General features: G+C 37.3%; 1 protein-coding gene across 2 annotated transcripts in view; it reads right to left on the bottom strand.

Moving 5' to 3' along the window:
- slc23a2 (solute carrier family 23 member 2) overlaps positions 1-17,279 on the bottom strand; it is a 68,821-nt gene that overhangs the window by 7,315 nt on the left and 44,227 nt on the right. For both annotated transcript variants that reach the window (XM_021472133.3, XM_021472134.3), the window contains 6 exons: positions 15,747-15,835; positions 14,894-14,961; positions 10,669-10,850; positions 10,466-10,586; positions 5,738-5,894; positions 860-1,007 (listed from right to left, as the gene is read on the bottom strand). In XM_021472133.3, coding sequence (XP_021327808.1) covers positions 860-1,007; positions 5,738-5,894; positions 10,466-10,586; positions 10,669-10,850; positions 14,894-14,961; positions 15,747-15,835 — 765 coding nt within the window. The remainder of the gene's footprint in view (positions 1-859; positions 1,008-5,737; positions 5,895-10,465; positions 10,587-10,668; positions 10,851-14,893; positions 14,962-15,746; positions 15,836-17,279) is intronic.

The following is a 17,279-nucleotide window of genomic DNA, read 5'->3' as shown; positions in this document are numbered from 1 at the left end:
CCACTTCATTTTAACACTTTACATGGGACCTATTATACCCTTGTTTACAAGATGTGAAATAAGTTTCAGTGTTTATGCAAAGTTTCATCTCAAAATACTCCAAATTGTTTTTATAACTCTTTAGAACTGTCCCGGGGCAGCACGGTGGCTCAGTGGTTAGTGCTGTCACCTCACAGAAAGAAGGTCGCTTATTTGAGTCCCAGCTGAACCAGTTGGCATTTCTGTGTGGAGTTTGCATTTTCACCTTGTGTTCACGTGGGTTTCCTCTGGTTTCCCCCACAGTCCAAAAACATGTGTTATATGTGAATTGGATGAACTAAATTGGTCATAGCGTATACGCGTGTGTGAATGCGAGAGTGTATGGTCGTTTCCCAGTATTGGGTTGCGGCTGGAAGGGCATCCACTGCGTAAAACTTATGGCGAAACAGTTGGTGGTTCATTCCTCTGTGGCAATCCCTGATAAATAAGCGACTAGGCCAAAGAAAAATGAATGATTGAATGAAACTGCCCCTTCTAGGCTCAAATTGAGCTGTTTTTGGTGACTGTGGCTTTAGATTCAAATGAGATTGTGCTCTATTTAAAAAGACTTACAAAAGCCTGTGCATTGAAATTGTGATAGATTCAAAACAGGACTAATATTATCTTTGTGAAAAACTGAAAATGTCAATAGAAGTGCCTCAGAAGGTTGTCCATGGAGAGACTGTGTTCCTTTGTGTAGCTTAAAACTGCTGTCTAAACACGATTTAAAGCTTGGTGCAATATAAATATTACATAAACCTTGATTTAATCTAGATTAAGTTGATCAAGTTATTGGTGCAACCCACCCCGAATCTTGAAATCATGTGTGTTTGTGTTGTACCTGTTAATAGCATGTATAGGAGGTGGAGGGGCACCGGAGAGACGGGCACAGGCATAATAGTCCCCGATGGACTCAATAATACTGGCAACAACGGCACTCAGCATCCCAATCACCCCTGCTGCGGTCACTGTGGGCAGACCCCATTGGACTGGAACACACAAAGCATTATGAGTAATCGATTTAGAATGAGTATACAGAAAGACCCATCCACCTTTTCCTGGATCTGACGACCCGATTTCAAATTTAGGATTGCACTTACAGTTTGGGAAACTGAAACAAATCATTTAAAAAAATAAGGCTGTACTTCAAATAAAGCAGTGGGGAATGAGTGAGTGGGACATTTGACTTTGTGTTTTATTTATCCATAAAAATTAATTTACGCTTGGTATATTAACGTGACATTAATCTGTGCCTGTAGCTCTTTTCAGTAAAGTGTGTATTGTACCTTCAGATTATTTTCTCTTTGCATTGCATACAGTACAGTAATATTTAATAGGTCCAGGAAACTGCAGTCTTGTTTAGAGTTTTTGGGGTTATTTGTGGTGTGCTGAATACAATTGATTCATTCCAATTGTATTTAATAATAGTTAATTTAATAATTGATGGATGAACTGTGAGAAGAGCAATAACACCGGTTTGTCTGCCACCTTAGTTTTGAGTAGTATTATTGTAGGATATTAAGAGATTGCCTTTATCTTAAAAGATATGAGACATGTCAAAAAGAGTACTTCATTTTATTAAATGGTGTACTTATAGAGTAGGGTTGGGTAGAGCTGCAAAAAGGCTACAACCCCAAACAATACCCAACCCTTTTACAGAGTACTTCAAATCTTAGGTAATAAAAAAAATTGTACTAGCGCATAATATATATTTTAATCATACAATAAAGATTATTATGATTATATATTGTACTGTGCCACAATAAGGGCGTTCAGAAGATCAGATTAAAAGTTACACCTAATATAGGGTTAAATACTTGAACAGCAAGCTACAATATAAGAAACTCTATAGCTAGAATATAATTTTTTTTTTTTATTTGCAGAAGTCTAATGGTGTTTGTTTATTACAAGGTCTGGCCTGAAAAGCCAGTTGGTAGATCACTGGGTTTGTAAGGCCGCAACACATAAACAGAAACACAACCACAGAGAGAAACAAAATCATGAACAGAAGCACAAACACAAACATCAACTTACCGGTATAAATGTTTTTCATGGAATAATCAAAGAAAATGATTTTTATAGTGTATAAACTATATGTTCAATTCCTTAACGCACAAACTTTGACAAACTCCTGGAGGACCACAGCTCTGTTTAGTTCAATAGTCTGTTTAGTAGTCAGAGTTTAGTTCCAACTAGTGCTGTCAATCGATTAAAAAAAATTAACTAATTAATCGCACCTTTTTTGAAAAATTAATCACGATTAATCGCATATAAAATACTGAAACTTGGCTATTCAAATGTAAAATTAATGTGAACGCAAGACAAAAACTATTTAAATTCAAAATATAATTGTTTATTAGAATTAAAATTCAAAATATAATTGTTTAATAGAATTTGTGTTTAACTTGTAACACAGATTTCTTCATGTAAACAACATACCCACAATAAACCATCAAGATCCTGGCTTGACAGACATATTTATTAAAGAAATTAAAACACAGGCATGTTAATGACATTTAAATTTCAAAACAATTAATGCCAAATAAGAAAACATTGATTTCCAAGTTGGATTCTAAGTGGACTGCAAAAAAATGCCAAAATACAGGAATTGCAGATATGGAAAATGAAAAATTATAATAATAAACTATAGAATACAAACTGTAGCACTTATTGTAAAGTTTTATTGCTGTGAGTTGAGAACATTAATTATAGAGTAGAAACAATTTAGCTTAATCCTCCTTTACATTCATCCAGTTGCTAAGACTAGAAGTATCCCGCAAGTGCACAGAGACTCCCAAATGCCCGCAAATGAATGATAATTTCACGTCTCGCGCACGCACGCCCCTACTCAGATACATCGCTCACTCCACCCCTGACACCCCTCAAGGGCCTGACATAGACACGCACACAGACACACACACAACGCGCTGCAGACGTTTTGGCCCCAACGGCCTTCCATACTGGAGCGACTCCCCTCAGATTCAACACGCATGATCACGTTCATCAAATTTGCTTAAACTAAGCGTCCTAAAGTATTACTGTATTTCACAAGGATTCTGACACAACAACGCGTTTGCGTTGCGTTTAATGAGGAAACACGATAAACTTGGAGGGCTCATGCTGAAAGGTAGAGTAATGCCCTGTCTTTGACAGCTTGCGACTTTACCAGAGACTTTCTGAGTACATTCACATAAGACACCAATACACCGATTTTTAATATGATTAAGATTATACTCTTATTAAAATTCTACCGTGTAGCCTAAGCAGTGATTTTATTACCTTAAAGGAACACAGAGTCACAAAATGCGGAGGATTTTCTTTCTGTTTGCCATGCGGTATCAACTTACAACAGAAAGTTAAAAATGAAAAACCCGAAATTGCATGAAACTTTGGAGAGCCTGGTGATGCGACTAATTGTTTTATATTGAAACTTGCCTTCAAAAAGTGCTTCCTTGGTCTTATCCACAAGTCTTGTGTGTTGAACACACGACCACCACAACAGGAAGTAAAAAAAACCTGCAACTGCGTTAATTGCGTTAATTTTTTAACGCGTTAATTATTTAAAATTAATTGCATGCATTAACGCACTAATTTTGACAGCGCTAGTTCCAACCCTAACTAAACACACTTGATCAAACTTATTAAGTGCTTTAAAGTACGTTTAGTAGTCAAAGTAGCTGGAAGTCATTCATTTTCAATGCAAGATGGCGGCGATAAGCGGTGAGGCACGTCTTCGCCGATGTGGGAATCGAGGAGAGCTGAAATCAAGTCAATAATGTAATGAGCTATGACACGGTTCGGCAGCAAGCAATCAGAAGTCCACCACTTAATAAAAGTCCAGAGAATACAGTCACTTTGAACTTTGGTTCCCACCACCGTTTTTCCCAAGGGTTTGATTATTGCGGTCGCCGGATTTTCAATTATTTGCAATGTTTTCTTACAGGAACATACATTAAAAATAATTACTGGGGAGTTACTAAAGTGCATTACTATATATATATATATATATATTATTTTTTTCTTTAAAAAAGCAGGAATCTCATGCAACATTACAAAACAGTATGTAACGGTATCAGAATTTCACGGTACGGTAATACCTCGGTATGAATGTCACGGTACGGTATTTATTGAATCATTTACAGGAAAAAACAAAACTTATGAAAATACTCAAAAAAAGTGCCAAAAGTGTCAAAGACATACAAATTAGCCATCTATCTGTAAGCTTTGAAACAGGAACTTCAATTTTAATAACAAAAAAATATTAAACCATGTAAAAAAAATTAAGTTTCAATTTAGTATTGTTGAAAACTCATCACATTCAACATTTAATCACTCACTCACTTAGATAGAGATGGGTTTTAAGGAAAATTATCATATAAATATAATCTGGTAAAAGCTGGTATCTCTGGGTATTTACAATGTCCCCTGCAACAGAAAAAACCCTCTCATTTGGGACTGAGGTTTCTGGGACTGAGAGATATGACTTGGCCCAGGTTGACAGCAGTGGGTAACGTTGTGCATTGTCTTTCCCCCACTTGAGAGGACAAACCATGAGTGAGATAGAGATCTCATGTCTGCATCAATCTGAACAGTGTGCTGTGTTTCTGCAGGCACGTGCACACACAGTGCTTAACCTGTGCAGTGCACATGCCCTTTTTAGTCTTGGATAGAAAGTTCCCTTTCAAAATGATCAAAAGTGCCCCCGCGACACGACATACCCTCCGTCCCCGCTTTACAGTACGCGCGCGACAACACAGCTGATAAGAACTCGCGCGACAACACCGATATTCAGTACGCGCGCGAAAACACAGCTGATAAGAACTCGCGCGACAACACCACTATTCAGTACGCGCGCGACAACACAGCTGATCAGAACTCGCGCGACAACACCTCTATTCAGTACGCGCGCGGCGACAACACCCGCTTTAGGGTTTTCCAGCTCTTTTTGATCCCCGCTTCTAGCAGCACACTCCATTTCCGCATTACTGGATCTGTAGCGACAACAGACCGCAAGGGATTATGGCCAAGCCTGGGCTGATGGGAATTGTAGTTTCCGGTACCTCCCGTTCGCTTCATTCGCCTGAGCAAATTTTCTCAGAAGACCTATAGTTTTACCGAGTCATGCGACTACGGTAATTTTGAAAAAAATTAATATTGCGGTATGACGGTATTTACAATACCGTTACATCCCTACAAAACAGTATTGCTGTCTCTGGATATTTTAGACATATGGATACATTGGATAATTAAGCACCGCAAAGCAACACTACCTTCAACTTGGATCTTCCATTGTTAAATTAATTTCATAAAAAGTGTGCAACATTTTCATGCAGAAAGCATGTTTTATGCAGAAATGTAACTGATATGATACATCAACAATCTAGCAAATGTTGACGCTCTCACTGCCGGAACTGAAAGCAGACAGCATTGTTGTCAGGGTGGCGAGAGCAACCTTTGACGCTCTCACCGCCTTCGGTGTAAACGCACAATTAGGCTTGTTTGATACCTACAGGTAGATGTGCTGAAGCAGGGCTGCAGCCCTCCAGGAATTGAGTTTGACATCCCAGCCTTAACCCTCTGACAATTTTTCACTTTGTAAAGGTGGTTTACCTCTCACTTTTAAAGTCATCTGGTTTACAAGGACATAAGAAATGTCCCCAAAAAAACATGCTTACATTGTAATACCCATGTCATTTCACGCACAAACACATGCACTCACAGGGGTAGGGTATCTTAAACCACGGAGCGGCTGCCAGGATGCCCTGTCGAGCGTCTGTTCTGGCATAGAAACCGTATTTGTCCTTCTCAGGAGGAAACACATCAGTCACCGTAAAGATGAAGCAAAGAAACCACGACACCAGGATAGCCATGATGATCTACAGAGAAACAGAGAGAGACGGTATTAAAACAAGAAACTCTTCTTATGCTCAGTCCAACCAAACACAAAGCCAGACAGTGGTTGCATATCCTTCCCACCAGCAGACGGCACAAACACACTGCATGATCACGGTTCATTTTGAAGGATCATTGTGTGTGTTTTGGCTCCTCTCTCTGCCTCCCACACACTTTCACTGCCATGTCATTGTCTGCTGTGCTATCATGTAAAAGCCCAGGCCCAAAGCAGCTCATCTCTGAAACAGCATGCTAATTATGGCTTGTCATCAGAGCTAACAGCGGATTATGAGCCGTGCCAAGACTCGGAAAGTGCCAAGTCACACTACTGGCAACTAATGACTGGGATCATTTATTTATGGCATGTGGTTCATTTCAGAAATAAATGGAGTAGCATTCATTATTTATATTATAATACTTATATTTTCCATCACAACAATGGTGGAAACAACAACAACAAAAAGTTGCTATTTTTATATTAACACAATGAAAGTGAGAAAAAATAAATAAATAAAATAATCAGAGAACATATGAAGAGTTCAGATGCAAAACCCTCTAAAGCCTATTTTCTTTTAAACCTCTAAATCCACCTATTGGGACAAGACAGTGTAATTAGGTGAAAATCACGAAAGATGCAATTACAAATAATTTTACCAAACATAAAACACATTACACAAACTCCCTAAAATTATCTGTCTGTCAAGTAAGTGTCAAGTAATTATCTGTCTGTCAATTATCTGTCAAGTAAGTGGCGGTTCATTCCCCTGTGATAAACCAGAGAAAAGCAGAGGGAAAATGAATGAATGAAATCTGTCAAGTAGTTGCATTAATCAATAAGATTAAAATTAACATTAATTAAATCTTAATCTGTTGTCATTTCTGATATCTGGGATTTAGATTTAATGTAAGTAGAGCAATGTAAACATTGTAAGCTAAGCTTGATAGATTCAAATAACGTAGTGTAAAACATTATGAAACATCAATATCTGTGCATAAATATTCATATTAATATAAAAAGCTTAGTCACACTTTACACTAACGTTCATTAGTTAATGTTAATTAATGCATTTACTAACATGAACAAACAATGAACAATGCATTTACTACTGTATTTGTTTATGCTAGTTAACGTTAGTTAATGAAAATAGAGTAGTTCATTGTTAGTTCATGTTAACTCATGGTGCATTAACTAATGTTAACAAGCATGGACTTGGATGTTAATAATGCATCAGTAAATGTTCAATTATGATTAATAAATGCTGTAAATGTGTTGTTCATGATTAGTTAATGTTAGTAAATGCATTAACTAATGAACCTTATTGTAAAGTGTTACCAAAAGCTTACCAGATAGGTAATAAAGAGTAATATCAATAATTTGTAGTTTTATACATTATATTTATCTTTTTAGAAAATAGCTTACATTAGCAAAAAAAAAAAAAAAACTAGGTAGGTTTGGTAGGCAAAAAGGGGATGCCTCTTAGACCGTTTTAGAAGCTGTCATTCATTCTCAACATTTTGGTCTTTTGGTTTTGGTCCCTTGTTTATCCTCATAGCATCCACGTGGGATAAAAGAAAGGCCTCTTAGCTCTGTCTTTCATGAAACGCAGTTGGCGTATAATGTATAGTAAATCGGACTCAAAGAAGCGTCGCTGCTCAAAAAAAAACAAAAAAAAAAACGTTATGAATGCATGCTACACTTCCGACTGCACATTGTGTTTTCTTATAATGCACAGTTTTTATGTAAGGGATGTTTTCATTTGCCATTTACTGACTATAGGACAGGCTCATCCAGTTGATCAAACTTCACCTTTTAAAATCGAAATCGAAAGTGGAATAAAACCATCTCCTTATAAAAGCCAATTCGCGCTCCTCATATGATTCAATTCGCTTCTGATTGGCTCTTGGGAATGTATCGGCTTTTGCTTTCAAAGGCAAGTGGCGCTTAGCGGCTTTTTCCAACAAACTGTTATTTCTGAATGCACGGACGCTGACGTTTGGATGATTAAAAGCAAATCTGTTTGTTGATGGTGTACTACGTGCCTAAAGCATTCACTCAATGTCATTATCTCATTTTTGGCGGTAATGGCGTTTAGCTGCTTTTGCATCTGAACTCTTCATATCAATTTCATTACAACTGTGGTTTTGGTGTGTATAATATTTACTATTTAAATAAATAAATTTTTGTGTGTCTGATTATTCTCATATTTTTTATTACAACCAGGGCTTGAAATTAACACCCGCCAACCAGCCAATTGCAGGTAGATTTCAGCTGTGGCGGGTTAGACAGCCGCTCCCACTAGCCACTTTGGCTGGTTAAAAAAAAAAAAATTGTGGCCAATGCTGGCTCGTCAATAAAGTTGCCAATAAGTTGCCAATGCTGGCTCGTCACTAAAGATTAGAATTAGGATTAGTTTATGACCGTTTGTCAATATTCTTGCACGTGTGATCTTAGAATCAAGAAGCAGCACGACTGACAAAAATAACTGTTCGGGCAAGCAAAAGAGAGAAGGTGAAAAACGAATGAGAAAATTCACACAGAGACACAGGCAACTCTCACGCACTGACAAGAGCTTTAGTGTCTTGCGCAATGCTGATGTGATATGCGCAAGTGTTTTAAAAGCTTGTGCGCTCTCGTTTCCTTGCGGAAAGCAACCATGCCTGGAAACACAACTACTATTGGTTCTCTTTGAAATAGACTGGAAAAAATGCAATGCTTATGTAGCCACAGTCCTGCTGCTTTCGAGAGCTCGAGATTGTTTGTAAGCAACAGCGGTTGCCTCTTTCGCTTTAACCATTAAATGAACAGATTATTAATAGGCCTAACGTTAACAGTGTGTGTGCGAACATCCTTTCATTATTGCACATGGAATGCTTTCTATCTGCTTTCTTTTGCTTACAGTTATTTTTGTCAATAGTTTAATTATCATCCTTTACAATAACATTGCTTTAATAGGAGATTAACTCAACATTTATGTATAGTTAACTTGTAAACTGGAACCTTTAGCCAGGACAGACTCCTGTGTATAGTTTTAGATGCATGACAACATTTTTTTTTATGTAAATTGCTTTTCAAAAAGCATTTTTGTTGAATAAAAAGTGTATGTATACAGATATATTTTGCTTGTTTTAACCCATTATTAAAAATTTGTGGCAAGGAAAAAATGAGTTTGGTGTGGCCAGAGAAAAAAAAAGGTAAATCCTTAGTGTTGAGACCTGAAAAGTTATGCGAAATAAAACTAATTGCAAAGAAACACTATAAAACCACAACAAATGTGCTCATGCACATTGAGCAAGGTCACAACACATTAAAAAGTTTAATGAACCAGGAGGCATGTAGACACAACACAATATTTAAATCAAGTAATTTTAGCAAGCCAAAGTAAAATATATGCATAAAAATATATATTTTCCCAACAACAAAATTGTGGCTAGTGAAAATGGCAAGTGGCTAGTAACATTGGAACACTACTAGCCACTGTGGCTGGTGATCAAAAAAGTTCATATGAAGCTCTGATTACAACCATGGAAAAATGTTTAACTTTTTTACGCTGATTTGTGTTTTTATTTATTTGTATTTTATTTATATATTCATTTTTAAATTCGGTCTCACTTTCTGTCACTAACATTACAGATGAGTAGAAAAATAATAAAATATAATACAAATCATTATATTATCATAATATATACACAATATCTATTTTATGCAATGGCATTCAGAAAAAAGAAATCCCTTCTTAAAATAACTGAATACAATACAATACAATACAATACAATACAATACAATATAATATAATATAATATAATATAATATAATATAATATAATATAATATAATATAATATAATAAAAAAGGATACCATGTCATTGCCGCTATTTAAAGCAATTAAATACCCATTTTTTTCTACAATATAATATGATCTAACACAGTGGTTCTCAAACTGTGGTACGTGTACCACTAGTGGTACGCTGGCTTCCTTCTAGTGGTACACGGAGGAATGATGTATGTCATGTACATGCTACACACATTTAAAAATGTATCAAAAATGATGTATATAATATGCGATATATGACATAAAGCCTATATTTCTGAGGTGATCTGCCACGTTTTTTTAACTGTGCAGAGTTGTAGCTGCTTTACTGGGCCTACTACGCTATTGTATTTCAATACTGCTCATTTTGGTGGTACTTGGAGAGACAATTGTTTTCTGAGGTGGTACTTGATGAAAAAAGTTTGAGAACTACTGATCTAACATATAACATATGAAACATTATGCCAGGGGTGGCCAACCCTGCTCCTGGAGAGCCACCTTCCAGCAGATTTCAGTTGCTACCCATATCAAACACACCTGAACCAATTAATTAGGACCTGAACACCACGTGATAATTACAGGAAGGTGTGTTTGATTTAGGTTGCAACTGAAACCTACAAAAGGTGGCTCTCCAGGAACAGAGTTGGCCACCCCTGCATTAAACAACATAATAACATCTCATTCTGCATTAATTCCCATCTGTGACTAACTGAAACATATTTATCTTGGATTAACAGAGAAACTCACTGGGAACATCTTGAAGAGCTGCAGGCGGTACGACGTCCAGCCTTTTTTGGATTTGTAGACGGGGAGCGGCAGGTGGATGTTCCGCGCGTACTGAGAAAACAGCAACACCAGGAATATCGTCCTGTTTTAGAGAGATGGAGAGTTATACATCAAACACGGCGTTCACACAAAGCTAGTCATGTTTGCAGGACAGTAGGACTCACAGCATGGCAATGCCCCAGTGTTTGCCTGCTCGCTCGCCAGCTGCCTGGAAGCCTGACAACCCGATCAGGGTCACGGTAGGGGTGATTGTAAGTGGCCCAATGTATTTGAGCAGGACGCCAGGCAAACCCAAGGCCCCGATGACCACCTCGATTAGAGACGACACTATTATTGCACCTTGAATCTACAGACAGAGAGAGATATAGAGATACACTGTAAAAAATACTGGGTTCAACATAATCCCTTCATCTTGTCTCAACACAAAACAATTAAGTTAACTCAATACTTTTACAATTTTAAGTTAATTGAACATGAAACAATTAAGTTCTCCTTATAACATTTAAGCACTGTGTTGTTTCAACTTCTTTTAAATAAGTAGTTTCAACAAGCAGCGTGTGTAGAGATGGAGAGAGAGAAAGAAGGAAAGAGAGAAAAGAGATGGATGTGCAATTTAAGGTAAAGGTTAAAAGTGATTAAAGGTTTAAAAGTGTCATTGACGAAGGCCTCCAGACGGTGTAATGCGGTGTTTAATCTAGTTTTGCTTTGTCTTCATGTCTGCCAGGCTGAAATCGATATCAAATCTGTTTACACAAAGTCTCTAAAAAGAGACATAATCAAGTCAAATTGAAATGCAAATTGTTGGAAGCAATATCTACAGAGACAATGGAAATAATTCAAGGGCTTTAGTTAGACTTTAATAAAATAAAATAAAATAAATAAAAATAACAAAACAAAAGAAAATAAAACTGCTTTGCAGTGATTAGAAAAATTAGAATGAAGAGATTCAAAGAACACGAAGGTTCCTGGTTAACCTTTCTGTCGTGTTCGGGTCAAATCTGACCGATTTACAACTTAAAACACTCATAAATAGTGTGTTTCACATCTGATTGCCTCAAGGCCTTATGGACTTTTTTTAATCAACCTTGTTACACCTGTGATGTTCCCAGTCAAAAGTGACCCCCTTAGCAAATTAATGGGTATCCAGGCTATATTCAACCATCAGACAGAAAACTTCCCCATACACACCACCCCAACTCTCTCACTCACACATTTCAGACAGAACAATGTCTTTTGAGGGCACACATCTCTTTCCCACGCTTACTGTATGTGTCGATTCTCCCACGTGATTACCTCCATTACATGTTCATTTTGTAATACACTTTCAGTGGCTATTGGTATTTTCACTGCAGGTATTTTATGTAATTCTAATTCTATAAATTTATTTTAAACACTACTTGAGACATAGCTCACAGCTAAACAATGTTGAATACAAATTTGGTGGTAAAAAATGTTATTTGTCCTAATATAAGAGTAGTTAAAACAAACCGGGAACACTAAAGTAAGGGGTGGGAGGTGAACACGACAAAAGGGTTAAAGGTTCTCCATGGAGTCATTGAAACCAATGAAGTAACTATTCTGTACACTTTTTAAGAGTGTTATCAAACGCTTATTTTCAGTGGAAAAAAAATCTTTAGATTTATGAAAGTGTTTTTTCCCCAATATGAAAAATGGTTCTTTGTATCAAAAATAAAAAAAGATTTTTTCTATTCTTGCTGTGAAACCTTTTTCTGTTCTTGGCATCTTCATTATCAAGAGTGTAAAACAGTGATTTAATGTCACCAAAAGTGACTTAATTTCAACCATAAAATGGGCAATTTTTTTATTTATCGATGACACGTTGTAAATTTTGAGTCATAATAAATAATTACATCAGGGCCTTTTCACAATTCCATTTTCACCATAAAGGCTACTAGTCATAGTTGGGTAATTTGTTTCAAAACAAGGATTAAATTTGTTACATTGTTGCTCGTTGTTCTTGGTCCGGTTCACTTTCACACACAAGTTTCTAAACTGACCAAAATAGCTAAAAACAAGTCATGTGTGAGTAAACTCTCCTCACATTGGTCAGAGTTTCACAGTGTATTTTGCAGAGACCTGCTCAGCTGGGGTGGTGGTTTGGTGGTGTTTGACAGGGTGCGCACGGCGTGTCTAAATAGCGAGGAGGGATGCGGTGGGGAGGGGTGAGAAGGGTGCGCAACGTATTTGAGGACTTAGGGTGCTTTCACACCTACACTTTTATTTCGAACCTGTCTCGTTTGCCCAGTTAGCGCAGTTCGTTTGGCATATGTGAACAGGGCAATCGCACTCTGTTCCACGCCAAAGTAATCGCTCCGAGACCGCATGAGTGAGGTGGTCTCGGCTCGATTGAAATGAACCCTGGAGCGGTTCGATTGCAGTGAGAAAGCGATCCGATCCGAGCGCGGTTATATCACTGTCTTTTATGGATATGTAATAGGCATACGGCTATATGAAGAGAGAATTATGAGTAGGGCAGGAAGTTTCGCGAGTCTCCGGATGCCTGCAAACGAGTGATGATCTCCCGGTAATCTCGCTTCTGCCTCCCGGTCCTCAAATAGGCATCGTCGCGCACTCTTCTCACCCCTCCCCACCGCATCTCTTTTCGCATACATATCGCGCGCCCACCTTGTCAATCACCACCAAACCACCATCTCTCCTGACAGCTGAGCGGGACGCTGCAAAATAAACCCTGACACTCTGACCAATGTGAGGAGAGTTTACTCACACGTGACTTGTTTTAGCTCTTTTGGTCTGATTTGAAATTTTGCAGTGTGAAAGCGAACCGCTCCAAGAGCAAAGAGCAACAATGTAACATTTGTAATCTCTGTTTCGGAACAACTGAATCGATTCACAGGTGTGAAAGCACCCTTAGAGGGAGACGCGTGATTTCCAGGAGATTATCACTTATTTGCGGGCATACGGGAGTCTCTGTACATTTGTGGGAGACTCCGGGAGGCTTAGGATGTCTGGACCTCTCGCCCTACTCATAATTCTCTCTTCATATAGCCGTATGCCTATTACATATCCATAATACACTGTGATATAACCAGGCTCGGATCATATCGCTTTCTCACTACAATCGATCCGTTTGTTCATCGAGCCGAGACCACCTCATTTATGCGATCTCGGAGCGAATGTTTTGCCACAGATCCAAGCGCGATTGCTGGATTCACATATGCCAAAGGAACCGCGCTAATTGGGCAAACAAGACAGCTTCCGAAACAAAAGTCTAGGTGTGAAAGCACCCTTAGAGAGGAGTGAATGGGAAAGTACCACAAACACGTTTCCGCATGCCAACTTGCTCAAATAATAAAAGAAAGATTTCATGAAAGCATTTTCACCATGTTTAAAAAAAACTAAAAAAAGGAGTTACGACAGTAAGAAAAGAAAGAACAATGTCACAATTAATGTTCTGCCCATATACACTGTATTACAAACACCTCACAGGAGTGTTAATTATATTTATTGTTTTTTATTTTTATTAATGTGATGCAAAGATAAAATAATACAAAGTATAGCTTTTTAAAGGGCACCTATAGTGAAAAATCTAGCTGTCAAGCTAAATCAAGCTGTTTGGACAGACATATGGACAGGTATAGTGTATAGACCGCCATATTGGGGTGATATAAACACACCTAGTTTTTTTTTTTCTCAATTTAACAACATAAAAATGGTGGAAACAGTGGGCGGGGAGGACTAGCCTTAAAGGCCCAGTAAACAAAAACAGCAACAAGCTGTTTAGCGCTATTGACCTTATTCTAAAATGCGGAAGTGCGCCTGTTTTCGCGATTGTCTTAGAACTTCCGATTCAGTCACATATGGGAGAAATGACTAGGAATAATAAACGGCAGAAAATGGCCAAACTACTTGCTCAACAAACAAATGTTAGCATGACTACACAGACCAAGTAGCATAATATAATAAGAAAATATTAAATTGCAACATCAAGCAGCGTAACGAGCAGTTGTTAACGTCAAAAAATGAATGGAAGTAATTGTGACCGGAAGCCGCGAGACAAAAAGATTCAAATGGCAGCGCCCACTCGACAGCTGAGAATAAGGTGGATAAAACAGAAAGTTCAGAAAGCTACAATAAATAATCTGATAGGTGTTTTGAGCAGACACTTTACAGACACATTCTGGGGACACAAAAGACATTAAATCTGGAAAAGGGGTAACCTAGGTGCCCTTAAAAATCAAAGTGTTATAGACTTTAGAGGAATTAAAATGCAGATGATGGTTAAAACTCATCATCACCTTCTTTTGAATAGGATCTATTAGTTCCTCTATAGATTTTCAGTTATCATTCCTCAAAAAAACATTCCTTAATAAAACGTTCCTCAATAAACACATCTGTTAGTGTTTTTACCTCTCGTATCCTGGGGTACCAGATGTCCTCTGTGTGCGGCAGCTCTGTGCTATTTAAAAACAGAGTAGCTGAAAAGAAACACCACAATCACATTACTGCTGTTAAAAGTGTCTGTGTGCACGTGTGTTTGCCTGGTATTCACTAAACTGTAAGGACCAAATGTCACTTCAAGTATAGTAAAACAAGTCATTTATGACCCTGTAAGGACATTTTTCTTTGGTCCCCATAAGAAAAACAGCTCATAAATCACACAAAATGTAAAAATGTTTCCTGTAAGGGTTGGAGCAGGACACACAGAGGATTTACAGTGTAAAAGAAACCCAATACATCTATGGGAAGTATCCTAAACACATTAAAGTGTGTGTGTACTCATTTGTGTGGTTTAAATTAAATAAAAACATAGATATGACCTAGTTATATTTATTTAAGCTGGTTTACAAGGACATACCATGTGTCCTCATAATTCAAAATGCTTAAAAATCACACTTAACCGGGTCTTTTGATAGTCAAAATTGGTCACAGGTTTTCTGTTAGGGTTTGGTTTACTGGTACACTGTAAAAAATCCTGGTTGCCTTACATTAAGCGGAATCAAATTAACCTCATGAGTCCATTTAACTTATATTATGTTAAACTGACTTAAAACAGCTTCTTAAACTAAGTTAATCATGTTCTAACTTAATTGTATACGTTACAATAAACTAAAAACATGTGCTGTCATGAATAATTGATCATATTGTTTTGCAGTGTAGGCATAATAATAATTTTTACAGTATAAAATATATTATGCCTATAGGCAGACCTTGCAAACCATATATACAAGTGTGTGTGTGTGTGTGTGTGTGAGAAATGTACCTGTTGCATTACACTTCCATTTCTCCAGTGAAAGAATGGCTCTGGCTGGAGCGAGAAAAGCAAACGCACTGGCCTGGAACAACGGAAGCCTGGAGGCAGAAAAAACACACACAAAACACTATAATTATTGAAAAGAACATCCCATAATGACGCACATACTCACACGCACATTCACACGCAGACACTACTGTTCCTCGAAAGCAACTGAAAGGAGATTTCAGATCATTCCCTTCAGTGATTGGTCTGCATATGAGCTGATGGTAAACGAGTAATGATGGACAATGACTGATCGGTTTATGCTCATGTAATCAGACGCTTCACTGAACAACTGATCTCATCTTCAGTTTGATTAAACCAGGACTGCCTATTCGCACAGTAAAGAGATCATTTGACAGATGTGTAACATGAGCAGACAATTAATCTGTTTTTGTTCTTTCTTTTCATTTGACTCCATGAAGACACATTTTCGGCATATTTGAAGACCTTCTAGTATAAGATGTGGTACTGCTGTTGTAAAAAAAAAAAAACATATCATGAACATCATGAAAAAGCCACCATGTTTTAGTCATATTTGTTTTCTAAACAAACAAAATATATTGTAAAAGCTGTATACCATAGGTCTCAAACAGGAATTCTGAAGAGCCGCAGCTCTATAGTTTTGCTCCAACCCTAATCAAATCACAGCTGACCCAAATAATCTAGGTGTTTAAAGCTACTAGAGACTATGAAGCAGGTGTGAGTTGGAGCTAAACTATGCAAAGCTGCGGCCCTCCAGGAATTGAGTTTGAGACCATCGCGGTACATGGATATCTAGCTCACATGCTAGATGTTTAGATCTTTTCAAAATCTTTTTATATAAAGTAATTATTTCACAACCAATTTTATCTAAAAGACAATATTAAGTCACAATTAATATTTTTAATGAATTTTGTTTTGTCTAACAAACACAATAACATGTATACAAGGAAAAAAAACTGAATAAATAAAAATAAATAAATGTAAGATGAAAAGCACATTTAGAAAAACTAGAATAATCAAACCTAAAACAGACACAATCTAAATGGATGGATTGGTCTTTGAATCAATTGACTGCACTGTAAAAATGCTGAGTTCCACACAAACAAACTTTGTTGAGACAACATGAAGGAATTAAGTTAACTTATTAGTTTTTTACTAATTTATTTAAGTGGATTAAACATAAATTAAGTTGTCCCCACAAAAAAACCCAAGAACTAGTTTCAGCTCATTATAAATAAGTAGTTTGAACAAACAACAAACGTCACGTTTTAAATGTGTAATGTTAATAAGCATGCAGTGCTTCAGTCAGACCACTAGATGTCTCTCCACACACTCTTCATCCTGTCATCTTTGAAGCTTTTGATGTGTTTTTGCATGTACTGCTGTAAAACTGCTGTTACATAAAGATCATTCTTTTTCCCTTTATAAATTCTCAAGAACACGCGATGCTAATTTGCAGACTAACAAAGAGTGAAGGAGGGTCATTATGAGCCAGGCATGACAATGTACACAGAG

Source organism: Danio rerio, chromosome 8 (assembly GCF_049306965.1).
Source record: "Danio rerio strain Tuebingen ecotype United States chromosome 8, GRCz12tu, whole genome shotgun sequence".
NCBI classification, from domain to species: Eukaryota; Metazoa; Chordata; class Actinopteri; order Cypriniformes; family Danionidae; genus Danio; species Danio rerio.
The sequence above is the reverse complement of the archived record's forward strand: the minus strand, read 5'-3'. Positions and strand labels throughout refer to the sequence as shown.